Source organism: Eretmochelys imbricata, chromosome 3 (assembly GCF_965152235.1).
Source record: "Eretmochelys imbricata isolate rEreImb1 chromosome 3, rEreImb1.hap1, whole genome shotgun sequence".
Lineage (NCBI taxonomy): Eukaryota > Metazoa > Chordata > Testudines > Cheloniidae > Eretmochelys > Eretmochelys imbricata.
In genome coordinates this window covers 157,861,288-157,875,012 of record NC_135574.1, presented here as the reverse complement: position 1 = coordinate 157,875,012, position 13,725 = coordinate 157,861,288, and the positions used below count along the sequence as shown (strand labels likewise).

Here is a 13,725-nt window from a genome sequence, read left to right as displayed (position 1 = left end):
CATCATGGTAGTGCTTATGATATCCTGGAGTTCAAGGTCAGATGAGTTGTAGAGCCTTTGTTACACTGAAATGTGGCTCTTGTTACATTAGTTAAATATACATTTTTTTTTTACTTTGTGGGACAGATGCAACCCTGGTCTCTGGCATAAGTGAGCACAACTTCCATTGATTTCAGGGGCTTCACTGACTGAATGTGGTGTTTCGTCTATAAGGAGGACTTGATGGGTTATGAGACTGGCCTGGGCTACAAGACTTTCTCTGATGTAGATTGCTGGGTCCAATCCAGCCCAGGCTGATAGTAAGTAAAGGCTATTATTCTCTAATGGCTCTTTGGTGGCCTAGAATAAATGATTTGGGTGATTTTGATCCAGTTGCTAGCAGACAAGTGTCTATGTCACAAAACCTGACACCAAAATTGGCTCCCTTTCTGGCCGTCACAGCAGACAGGTAAAGGTCTGGGTGGACCATGGAGACTGATGAATGCTTCTCTCAAGTCTAGAATGAATCCTTCCAGGGCAGGGTTGAAGCACACTGGGGAGGCTCACACTGCTACTAACAAGCTTTACCTGTCCCATGGACATATAGAAGTCTTGAGGGCTGCTAGTTTGTCACTTTTCACCAGCAAGTTATTCATATCTGAATGAAAGAGCAGTTGCTTACAAATAAGCTATGGAGGGAAGGCCACCACCAAGTAAAGATTTCTTTGCAATATCTTGAAATGGGCTAAGTGTCGTTTTAATGAAAGGTGTGTGGTAGTTTTTGGAACATAGTCTAGACTGGAGGGTGCTGTTACAGGAGGGTACTCGGGGCTAAAGTGGCAAACAAGTGTGATAGTGACCCTGTGTCCTCCTGCTTACTCATCCTTAGCAGTGAGGGAATTTCTCAAAGGAAGAACCTCAATGGAAAAAACTTAGGAACCAGTAACCTAGAGCTTTACACTGCCATGTTGAAGAACTGGATTTGACAGTGGGACCCAGGTTCCTGTCCCAAGGAGAGGGTTTGCAAAACCATAGCAAAGGATATGGAGATTTTCTTTTCTTGGTCACCATTTTTAATTTGGCCCAGATCCATAATGACCAAAAGTTTCTGTTAGGTGGTCTTTGTGAAATAAGCTTGATCGTTTTCCTTCAGTTCTTAGGAGCCGATCCTGGGCCCATTGAATTAAATGTCCAAATTCCCATTGACTTGCATGGTACTTTTTCTTAGTGGAAAAGCATCATAGACAGCATTCCCAGAACTAATACTAACTGGCAGTCACAAGAGACAGGCCAAAGACTGAATGCAAATGCAACTCTGAGTCAGAATGTGAGGGGCTATCTTGACTAAAAATTAGGGATAAAATAGTGAATTGCCCTATCTTCCCCCCACAGGTCAGGGATGAGATCCATTGATGAGATGAGGGGAAGGGGGCAGTTTACACAGCTGCTACATGTACTGTACCTGTTCTGTGGATAAAAAGAGGTTGTCAGTTTTCAAAGATGTAGGCCCAGCACTTACCCTGAACATTATATTCTGTGGGTTTACTTGAAAAATGTGTAACACTCAATTTGCTTTAAATTAAACAGAGAAGAATAAGAAAATATTAGAGATGGGGATCAAACCTGAAGCCCCAAACTGAGCACTTCTGAAATGTGGGGAAGTTTGTATATGGGCCTGAATATCACAGCTCGAGATCCATAGACCCAAACACCATATCCAGATATCATGCTGCACAACTGCAGCCTGGGCCCACCTCTGTACAACACTAATGATGCACAAACCACACTTGGCGTTTTTCCTAACATGCAGAAACTGTCATAGTAACATTTTCTCAAGCAGGAGCTGTTCAAACATGGGTCTGGTTATGACACAAAATAGTTGTGTACATGGAAATATAAATCTCAAAAAAATAAGGACACAAATCTTCACCCACACTCAGCAAATACACTTTCCTGCTGGGCACAACAAATCTGTTTGAAATGTCCATGTTGCTTAGGTTAAATCTGTACAATTAAGTCTAAGTCTTTCACACTTTCTCTTTTAGCCCATTAGATTTATTTACCAAAAGGCTTGTAAACATTGTGCAGATATGCCCAGCCAACAAAGCAGCCATGTCTGAGAGCTGCTTTGGAATGAAACTAAAATCTTGCATTTATTGACCTCCCTCCCACCAACTGTTGACTTGTATTGAAACTGTCAGTCCCTCATATTTCATTCCTCGCAGCCACCTTAAATCCCCTGTCTGACATTTTAACTGCACCATGTAGGTTCCAATACACATTGCACAGAAAGAGCTATTATAAAATTCCTGACTTTTCTTGTTTGCATGACAAAGAGAGAATGGCAAATCCTGCAATTGGAGCAGATAATCACTATCCCGTGAAAAGCCTGCAATCCACATCCTTTTTTTTAAAGCTGAGCTTCAACTGTGTTTGCTCAATAATTTTATTTTACATGTTGAGCCTATAAATCTGCTTCCAATACACATTTGACAATGAAGAGTCTTCAACCTAATAGGCTGGACATCAGCCATGAGAGAAATCACTTTCTGATGAGAAGATTTTTGCTGCTGAAAGATCTACTCAGTAGCTTTCACTTTCCATAATAGTACTTTTTTGAATAGCTCTTACTAGTGACTACTGACATGAATAAGGACTGTGTGGGTTGATAAGGTTCCAGGATCAGGCCCCCTGTCTGGTTCAAAGAAAAATCAGAATGCATGAACTATAACTATTTTACAACTGGTGACTCTTCTCACTCTCCAAACTTCTCCAAATTCAAGGTTATGAGTTCGTCACTGGAAACAATTTGTTGGGAAATCTGTGTCTTAGGGAAGATTTTGTCAGCTACAGTCTTGCCACTGTCTTTCATTCCAATGCAACTCATTGCCAATGCTATATCTGCCCATGCTACCATTATGTAACTCGGTGGCTCTCAGCTTTTCCAGACTACTGTACCCCTTTCAAGAGTCTGATTTGTCTTGCGTACCGCCAAGTTTCACCTCACTTAAAAACAACTTGCTTACAAAGTCAGACATAAAAATACAAAAGTGTCACAGCACACTATTACTGAAACATTGCTTCCTTTCTCATTTTGACCATATTATTATAAAATAAATCAATTGAAATATAAATATTTCCCTTACGTTTCAGTGTATAATATATATAGTAGTATAAACAAGTCATTGTCTGTATGAAATTGTAGTTTGTACTGACTTTGCTAGTGCTTTTTATGTAGCCTGTTAAACTAGACAAATAGCTAGATGAGTTGTTGTACCCCCCTGGAAGACCTCTGCATACCCCCAAGGGTACACATACCGCTGCTTGAGAACCACTGATGTAATTCAAAAGGTTGCATCCCGATGTACCAGTGTACAAAACAGCGTTGCATTTAAATTGTGATGTAGTGTGGAATGCCAGAAGGAATGCAGGAAGGAGCCCAATTCCTACAAACACACCTTACACTTACACTTGCAACATAATTCATGTAAGTAATCCCACTGAAGTCAGGAGGATCAGTATTGTCTTAATCTATATTTTGTAAACCACTGAGCACACTGATGGTGCTTAAATAAACTAATTAATTAGAGTATAATATCATACTTCATAAATAGAATCTAAACATCCCCAAATTTTGATTTGGGAATCTGGCCATAGATCTGAATGTTATGGGTTATCCTATCCATTACAAGATAATGGAGAATGTAAATCTATAAAGAGAGCTGCTTATGAAAAGCCTTTGGAGACAATTTGGACAGTTACTAAAGTAAAGTAACCTTTACAAACCTTAACCTTTAGTTAGTAAAATAACTTTTTTCAAAAGATTCTATTCGCTTCCTTCACCCTCTTACAGCAGTAGACTATATGATGCTCAGGTTTATGTAAACTATAGATGGGCCAAAAGAGAGTGGTTTTATTTTGGTTTGACAGAACCTCAGCAGTTGGGTCCTCAAACCAGGCCCTATTCAGAGAGCCTCCCCTCCCCCCCAATCAAGGGGTTGGGTTACATTTTTTCAAGTTGGCCTTATCGCTGTAGAAACAAGCAAAAACAGTGGAGGCTGGTGACATCTGAAGGTGGGTTCAACTTCAGGCCCATCTACAATTAGAAGAAATGTCAATGTCATGTGACCTCCCTGTCTGGAAAGGATGAAACTTTAGAACTCACAAAAAATGTCAAGTTGCTCTAACATTTCATTGATCAAGATGCTATTTTTCAATTCCCTCCTCGTGGGGCTTGTTGTGAGGAATTAGACTTCCAGTTGTTTTGCGTGCAAACTCCAGGGAAGCAAATGATGTAGACGTTTCAAAGTTGAAAAGGTAACTTAAAAAACAACAACCTGGTTTACCAGGTTAGCTTTATTTCTCACTGACAGCCATCTGCTGTGAGAATTGATATTGCTGAAGCAATGCGATGGATGAGGGGGACTGTTGGGCAGACAGTATTCCCCAAAAGCAGAGTTTGGTTTCTGACAGTTGCCAAAAGATAACCTATGTTTGTATAATGCAGCCTTTTTTAAAACACAAGCTATGTTTAAATTGACAAGAGATAAAATTGAGGACACTTTTCTAAAATGTAGAAACAGTACATTTTCAGAGTTCTCTAATTCAGAAATATCTTGCTTGGTTTACAAGGCATGCAGAAACTGTCATATTAACATTTTCTCAAGCAGGAGCTGTTCAAACATGGATCTGGTTATGACACAAAATAGTTGTGTACATGGAAATATAAATCGCAAAAAGCCATCAAAATGGTAGGATTTGTGATTCTTTACCACCGAGAATGGGCTTAGGCACAGTTCACAAAGACAAAAGCAGTCCGTTCCCCAAAGACCTTATGATTTAGAATTAAATATTCTTAATATCTGTATCGTTTTGAGACTGAACTTTCACCTGTCTCACTGATGAATTATGCTTCTTAAAGATATTCTGGGCCCAACTGTAGTTGTGAGCTCCTTATGGTAGGAACTGTGTCTTCTGGGGAGTTGTACTGTGGTGGTGTACATAAATGATAATTTCATACTCTGCAGAAATGTTCCTTTTGACCCAGACTGAGCATGAGACATTTCAGGCCATTAAGAGCTTTGGAGGGCAAAAGTGAAAAGGGAGCTAAAAAGAATGGAAACCCTCTTCCAATCTAAAATAACTGGAGACTATCCTAAATATTTCTTATATTTACTTCACAGCACATGAAGGTGTTAATATGTCTTGTTACTTCCAATGTGAGAGTATCCCTTTCAAGTCCTCCGCTTCACCTCCACTTGTGGAATTTGTTGTTCCAGTGGGACCGGACTTGCTATAAAAATCCAGCACATTAGGTCTCTTTCCCATTCAGGCAGCTTGGGAGCTTGAAGAGGCATCTCTGCCAAGACCAGCCTCCAGGGAGAGTGATCAGTTCATCCATTCTGATAAGCTGTTTGGTGACTGACAGAGGATGAGTGTGAGGCTTGGCTGGATGGTCTGTGTAGTCTGCCTAGCCGCCACTGCCAGTGGATTAACCCAGAAAAAGCTCAAGGAGGCTTTGCTGGAGAAACTGGGGCTCTCTGAGGTTCCAAAACTTCAGAAGAGAGATCTAGTGAATCTAGTTATCCCAGATCACATAAGGAACAAATACATCTCTATGTTGAGGCGCCACAGAGTGAAGAGAAGAGCCTTGCCAAGTTTGGCTGGCATCCTGAGAGGAATCCCGGGCAATGCAGGTAACAATGCTAGTATTATTACAATTAGTTTAGCAAAACCCCAGATCCAAACACCCACTGAATTTGGGGGAAATTCAGATCCAGATATGCTTTCTGGATTCCTGACTTTCTGGATTCTAAATATATAATGGGCTGAACAAAAACCTTAGTGCCAACTTGCAAACTTGGGGGCATTTCAATTTGGATCTGTTTCTGGAGCTGAACGTTACTAGGACCCTTCTCTATTTATTATTATGTGGATAAAATAGATGTACATAAAGTAATGGTGGTTTAAAGACTAAAGCATAACATGGAGGTTTGCATGGTCATTACAACTGATATTGGAGCTGGTTGAAAAGTGGGTTTACTGCTATAGAAAATTTTGACAAAAATTTAAAAAATCTTTTTAAATCAAACCTCCTCTCCTCCCCTCCCCCCCCACCGGTTTCTAGCTAAAAACTGCAAAAATGTCAGTTTTCAGTTTTTTGACAAAAAAATCAAAACGTTGTGAGGAAAGCAGGTACTTTCCATGCAAAATTTTGTTTTGCCAAAACTCAATTTTCAGTCAGAAAAAATTCCAATAGGAAAGTTCTGATTAGCCTTACATGAGATATTAGTGTTATTTGTACCCAAAATCTCAGCACGCTCAGCATTCCAAAGATTTACATTGTTTTCCAGGGCAGTTAGCAAAGGCCAGTTGTCTGTTTAAAACAGTCCAACAGCCTGTTTTCATACAGAGATCTGTAAAATAAATAAATGCCCAGCCATTGGTGGTTTTGGGTTCTGCGGGAAATAAAATACTTATTCCTTCCCATTATCCACCAGGTTACAGAGAGCCATGCAGAGGGAGATGATGAGGGCATTTACAAGGCATTGATTCAAATGTGCATTAGAAAAGATGTGTTTAGTACCTGTGTAGGGACTAAGTGGCCTGCTCTTTGGAGTATGAGATGAGTGTGTTGTGGTAATTAGGAATGAAAGGGAAGTGTTAGGGCTTTGCTTGTGTGGGATGGAAATGATGCTGAGCCAGGCTCTCCTTGTTGTTCCCAATGTACACAGATATTGCAGGAGAAGTTCTCTATTCTGATACCACACGCCAGAATCTGGTCTTCGACATGGAAGGGAGAATACCTGAAAACAGTGAAGTGACGATGGCTGAACTAAAACTTTTCAAAAAGCCCCTGAACAGAACGAACATGCCTACAACCAAGCAATCTCACCGGCCAGTCACTAATGCCAGAGTCAGTGTGTACTGGGTGCAGATCCAAGCTGATGGCACCAACAGGACTTCCCTGATTGATTCCAGGTAAGAAATTATCCTTTAATGTGGTTATAGCTGCATTTTAGGGACTTCGTTTTACTGGGCCTGATTCTGATGTCAGCTACACTTGCCTAAATCAGGAGAAACTCCAATGAACCCAGTGGAGCTACACCTGTAAACAACTGATGTGAGATCAGAATCAGGCCCACAGCCCTTGCTCTGGTACAATTCCTACCTAAGTAAAACTGCAGGCTCTGGTTTTGTATCCTCTTTTATTTCCATAATGAGTTTGTAAGAGCAAGGGCATCTTTATTTCTTACAAAGATTGCAATATTCATCTTGAAGTGACTGTATTTCTGTACTTTGTCTGAAAGCTATACATTATAATACAGTTAAAAAATTGCAATCTTAATAATTAGTTCTAGTCTCTTGCTCTGGCATAGACTTCTGTCTCATTCACATCTCTCTCTCTCTCTCTCTGTTTCCTATTTTGAAAACACTGATGGATTGCTGGCTTTTCTTCTTCTGAAGATTTCTTTCATTGGTCATTGACTATGCAAATTCCATACAGGGGCTGTGATTCTGCACCACTGAAGTCTATGAAAGCTTTGCAGTTGACTTCAGTGAGGGCAAGATCAGACACAAAAGCTATAAACCTCATTTCTGCATAGAACTTTATAGACCCAATTCATATCTGGCAAAAACAGATGTAAATGACATTGTTTTTAAAGGGCTTTCACTTGTTTATGCCAAGGCTGAATACGGTCCTGTATTGTCAAAACTCTGTCAAATCCTAAGAAATTCTTTGATGTGAATGGATATAGTAGTTCTTTAGTTAGTACCTCAACATTTGCTATGTGAGTATATCTGTATCTCTCTTAAAAATAAGTATTATTATTTTTTATTAAAGTTTAATAATAGCTATCCATTAAGAATTATTGTACAGTCAGGGCACATGGCAAACTAGAGGGACTAAATTAATCTCTGGTGTAATACTGTTGTTGTAAACAGAGTTTTACCAGGCATTATCTGGCTGAAGACAGCTATGAGTTGCCAGTCCTATGCCTTCAATTCTCTGAAATGGACTCTTTCTTTGTCTCCACCTTGTCATACAGGTTGGTTCCAATAATGGAATCTGGTTGGAGGAATTTTGATGTGACCCAGGCTGTACATTACTGGCTAAAAGCCAAGAAGCAGGGACCAATGCTCCTGGAGATTTGGATTGAAGGAGAAAGGCTAGGTAGCTATGCCTCAGAAATGGCCAAAGTCGTGCGATTTACCTCTCAGGATCCTTTGGATAAAGCCCTGGGCAAACCCGAGTTGGTGCTTTATACCCTCAACCTAGAAGAATATGGGTATGTGTCAAATCCAAGGCTATGCTGTCTTTGGTATTTGGTTGCTAATTCATACTGAAGATAACATTTCAGGCCAGGCTTAGAAAGGCATGATTTAGTTGCAAAATTCCTAGAGTGGGTAGGTGAAAATGCAAGGAGGTCTTAAAGTTGCATACTGAGGTAAATAATGTGTCAAAATTAGAAATGAAATGAGCCGCAAAGTTTGGATAAAGATCTGGTTCCAAACTTCCCTAAAATTTGGACTATTTGGACATGGGGTTTTAGTTAGGCCCATTCTAGAGCTAGGAACCAGCTGTGAAGTTCAGATCTAGATCCAAACTATCCCAAAGGGTTTTGATTAGGGTCTCTAGTTGTAATATATTTTACAAATAATCATTCAGATCATGGAAACATAGACATAGTAGAGGAGACAAACATATCTGGGCTGGGATAGTATTGAATTTTTAGAGCCAGAGAACAGAAGGACTGATTCTCCACTACCTTGAGTCATTTACACAGAGGCAAAGTAAGTTCAAGAGTTGGTAAAACTCTCCTGTTCTGATACGATAGCATTTTACACTTTGCACAGTGTAAAGGACTGCACAAGGTGCATAGCAATGGAGACTCAGGCCCAAAGGACGCAGCTTTCCCAGTTAGAAAGAAATAACTGCAAATGGAATAGCTAGGAAGTTTCTTTACTTTAAAGCCTCTCCTCTCCTCAGATTTACTGAGCTCATTTCCATACTTAAATACTTGAACTAAGAATGGGCCTGAACCATCACCTTGGATCTAAACATCCCTGAATTCTGGGGGCAGGCAGGGTGCTAATCCAGAGCCAAGCTTTGCACCTCAGGCCCTTCTCTGATGTTAATGATAAGGACTGCCCCTCCCCCCGCCGAATCTTTCAACATGAGTCCTGATTTTCAGTCACAGAGACATTATTTCTTGGCTTTGCTTTTCGATAGGGGGCCCGGAGACTGCAAGGAGGAAAGCGTGACGAAGAAACCCATCTGCTGCCGGCAGGAACACTACATCAACTTCCGAGAGCTGACCTGGACTCAGTACTGGATTATTGAGCCTGCGGGGTACCAGGCCTACATCTGCATGGGGGGCTGTGTGCAGGCCAAGAGCCTCTTGCGCCACTTTGGCTATGGAGAAAGAACCTGTGCCGTGGTGGAGAGCTCCCCACTTCCCATGATGTACCTCGTCAAGAAGGGAAACTACACGGAAATTGAAGTGGCTGAATTTCCTAACATGATTGTAGAAAAATGTGGCTGCGTTATGGACAACATAGCAGTGGTGTAGAATAAAGGCATATGGCGCAGGGCTTGGCTGCTCTTCAGCCAGGGGAGGGGACCTTCAGGAGCCCATTCCTCCCTTTGCCATCAACCCTAGATGCTGCAAAAGGGGTCGTAGACATGGCTCAGCTCCCCTCCCTACCCCTTCATGCCAGCTGGTTGTGGGGGCTGGTGCAAAGGACTTTGCATATTGCACCCTGTAAAAGGGTTTGACAGTCACTTGGAACTGCATTTGCCCCGCTGAGGAATTGTGCTGCCTGTGTCCTCTGCTAGCAGCGTGACTCTGGCCATTGCACCCAGTGTGATGCCCACCGCTCATGCAGAAATGACCAATAAAGACAGTCCGTATATATACACACGTATTTTGCTGCCCTATGTACTTGATAAATATGAAGCCTGGCTCTCTCCTTACACTGGTGTAACACCATTGACTTCAGAACCAGACTCATAGCGAATGCCTGCAGGGGAAAGCAGAAATAGCAGTGATGATTTCCAGCTGAAGAACTGTTGAACCAATCATTCTTAACCATGTGTTGAAATCTCATGCCCGGTAATGTTGTCTGTGTGTCAGTCCTGACCATAAAAACATACTTACCACGAATCACAGACCAAAAGCACTTAAATGTAAATACTTTACAACTCAAAGCTGTCTATTTCTCATCTTTGTGCCATAACTTTAGGGTCTGATCCTTCAATCCTGAAGTCAATGGGAATGCTGAGGGGTAAAGACTGCTCACATGATGAGTAAGGGTTTGCAGGATCAGGCCCTTATTTTTTCAAGTTGTATGCCACAATCATTCCAGAGTAGATTTTTTTTCCCTTCAGTCTTGTATATTTTGAAACACTAGGAAAACAATAAAAGTATAAAATTAAAATGTTGATGTCTTTTGTTGGTAACTATTACTAGCTAGGAGGGTGCTTTATTGTGGGAAAGATTACTGACAAATCTGAACTGATAAATCCACATTCATGTAAGATATACCTGTAATGACCAGACAAAATGTACATCTGGTAAATGAATATTCATATATCCTATATATTTCTGTATGAGCCAGATTCTGCTTTCAGTTACAAATCTGGAGTAACTCCATTGAATTTAATGGAATTATTCCAGATTGACCTCAATCTGAATGAGATCAGAATCTGGACCTATGTTTATATATGATGACTTTTTATATGTCTATCTTTTATATGACTATCTTTCTGTGAAGACTGGTTGGGTTGAGCCATTAAGTGGCAACACACAGTACAAGTGCTTCTCTCCTGACTCCATCAGTTTCTGCAGAATTTAAGCTTTTTTTTTCTTTTAAAAGAGCAGCTTTAAATCCTTGTGAAAGGCAAAATCTTCTGAACATGATCAGATGCATTGCTAACGCTGCCCCTGCAGCCAATAAGCCTGAAATAACAACTCTGAAAGGTGTGAACTGCCCCATTCATGGTTAAGGCTGTTGAATCTGAAGATTAATTGAGATACAGTTGTTTAACTAAGAAGAAAAGGAAGACTTGTGGCACCTTAGAGACTAACCAATTTATTTGAGCATAAGCTTTCGTGAGCTACAGCGAATTTTCTTTTTGCGAATACAGACTAACACGGCTGTTACTCTGAAACCAGTTGTTTAACTGTTTATCTTTACCAGTGAGTTTGTATGAAGTGTGTGGCAAAACTGCTCAGGTTTGCAAAGGCTGGTGTATATCCACTTTTCATTGATGAAGTGGTGAACCAATTAATAAATCTGTATTGCTTGTCTTGAGCAGTGCAAGATGGTATATTTCTGAGTACAGTGCTGGGATCTGGTGGGTTCTGGTTGGTGCCTCCCTGTGTGATTCATGCGTGGCTCTCGGAGCATTCATGCAATATAGCTGGGTGTGGGGCTCCACATGTGGTTGTGTTGAGTGATCATAGCACTTGGAGGGGTTTGCTGCTGGTCACTAGCAAGGCAATGTGAGAGACAGCCCAGGCTGGAGAGAGTTTAGGGGGCACAGTGGTCCCAAGGTCCCAGGCTGCACCCCAGGGATCCCATCATAGGGGCAGCAGAGGGCAAGGAGTGGGCAAGGACAGCTAAGCTGCCTAACGGCCACTAGGGGCAACAGAGGGCAGGGAGCAGGCAGGGGAAGCTATGTTGCCGGAAGGGCACCAGGGGCAGCAGAGAGAGGGGCAGCCATACTGCCTAACAGTCACTAGGGGCAACAAAGGGCTTGGAGGGGCGGCTATGCTGCCTAATGGCTACTAGGGGCAGCAGAGGGAAGGGAGTGGGCAGGGGCGGACACTAGGGGCAGTAGAGGGCACATGAGCCGGCCCTGACCCAGCCCCACCTGCGAGGCTGGCTGGCCCTGCAGCATGGCACTAACATTGGCTCCACCCCCGAGCCTGGCCAACCCCCGCACCATGGCGTCGGCCCTGCTTCCACTCCCGAGCCTTGCCAGCCCCCCAGCAAGACACCGGCCCTGGCCCCCAGTACGGCACTGGTACTGGTCCTGGACCCGCCCCTGAGCCTGGCTGGACCCATAGCAAGGTGCCAGCCCTGGCCCTGCCCCCTAGCCTGGCCACCCCCCCAACGTGGCGCTGGCCATGGTCCTGCCCTCGAGCCTGGCTGGCCCCCCAACAAGGCACTGGCCCTGGCTCTGCCTCCAAGCCTGGCCAGCCCCCCAGCAAGGCACCTGTCCCGATTCTGGCTGGCCCACAAGCAAGGTGCCTGTCGTGGAGCCGCCGCCATCCCTGGCCACCCCCCGACCATAGTGCCAACCATAGCCCCACCCCCAAGCGTGGCCAGTCCCCCAACAAGACACCAGCCCTGGCTCCACCTCTAAGCCAGGCCAATCCCCAACAAGGCGCCGGTGCTGGCCCTGCCTACGAGCTAGGCTGGCCCCCAAGCAAGATGCCAGCCCTTGACCCACCCCGAGCCTGGCCACTCCCCACTATGGCGCTGGCCCCATGCCCGAGACTGGCCAGCCCCCCAGCACGGTGCTAGCCCTGGTCCTGCCCCCAAGCCTGGCAGCCCTCCCAATTAGGTGCCCACCCTGGTCCCTCCTCCGAGACTACCCAGCCCCCCCAGCCAGGTACCAGCTCTGGCCCCGCCCCCGAGCCTGGCCAGCCCCACAACAGGGCACTGGCCCTGGCCCCACCCCTGAGCCTTTGTCTTTGGTCTCTCTAACTCTGTGGTTCTCAAACTTTTGTGCTGGTGACCCCTTTCATATAGCAAGCCTCTGACTGCAACCCCACCTTATAAATTAAAAACATCTTTTTATATATTTAACACCATTATAAATGCTGGAGGCAAAGTGGGGTTTGGGGTGGAGGCTGACAACTCGCAACCCCCCATATAATAACCTTGCGACCCCCTGAGGGGTCCCGACCCCCAGTTTGAGAACCCCTGGTCTAATTCATTTAGTGAAGAGCCTAAGGCCTGAAACACTTCTCATACCTTTGAGCTGGTCAAGTCTGAGACACGGGAAAGCTTGCATTGGTACTGTCCATGCTCAATCTTTTCGATAGTTAAATGATGGCTCTCAGTTTGGTGTTCTGGCACCTTTCTCTGTCATAAATTCCCTTTATTAAAATAAAGGAACTTTAGGGAGAGAAAAAGAAAAGAAATAAACAGACTCATTAGACCTCAATGAGGGGATCTGTGGCATTCAGTACCTTTCTGTGAGTTATATGAAGACAAATAGATAAGCCCCATTGTCTCTGGACACCTCCTTTCCATGATTATGTAGAAGTCTGCCTCTGTTGTCATTAAAATTCAGGCCCAGCTTCATATTCCATTTCAGGGAGTAGCCTGAAGGCAAGACAGCATAACAAAGTGTAAAGTAGCCAATTTCTCAACAAACTAGCCACATCCAGTACTATCTGAGGAAGGAAGGGATTGGTTCCTTGCATGAAAATGAAGTCTGATTGCCCTAACTAAATCCTAGTGTCGGTATTTATATTCGCAAAAAGAAAAGGAGTACTTGTGGCACCTTAGAGACTAACCAATTTATTTGAGCATAAGCTTTCGTGAGCTACAGCTCACTTCATCGGATGCATACTGTGGAAAGTGTAGAAGATCTTTTTATACACACAAAGCATGAAAAAATACCTTCCCCCACCCCACAGTTGGCAACGGGCTTTGTTGCAAGGATAGGTTCCTGGGTTAGTGATTCTGTTGTGTGGTATGTGGCTGCTGGTGAGTATTTGCTTC

General features: G+C 43.4%; 1 protein-coding gene across 1 annotated transcript; it reads left to right on the top strand.

The window, feature by feature from the left end:
- The first annotated feature begins 5,410 nt into the window (after positions 1–5,410).
- LOC144262239 (left-right determination factor 2-like) lies at positions 5,411–9,554 on the top strand. The gene is made up of 4 exons (XM_077811920.1): positions 5,411–5,675; positions 6,714–6,960; positions 8,031–8,270; positions 9,215–9,554. The coding sequence occupies exons 1-4, from the start codon at positions 5,411–5,413 to the stop codon at positions 9,552–9,554; spliced, it is 1,092 nt and encodes a 363-aa protein (XP_077668046.1).
- Positions 9,555–13,725: the final 4,171 nt, after the last annotated feature.

Bases quoted from the DNA above. Each gene is read 5' to 3' on its own strand.
- LOC144262239 (XM_077811920.1), top strand. From the start codon at position 5,411: ATGAGTGTGAGGCTTGGCTGGATGGTCTGTGTAGTCTGCCTAGCCGCC. The intron at 5,676-6,713 runs GTAACAATGCTA...CAATGTACACAG, and splicing joins AGGAATCCCGGGCAATGCAG to ATATTGCAGGAGAAGTTCTC. The intron at 6,961-8,030 runs GTAAGAAATTAT...CTTGTCATACAG, and splicing joins ACTTCCCTGATTGATTCCAG to GTTGGTTCCAATAATGGAAT.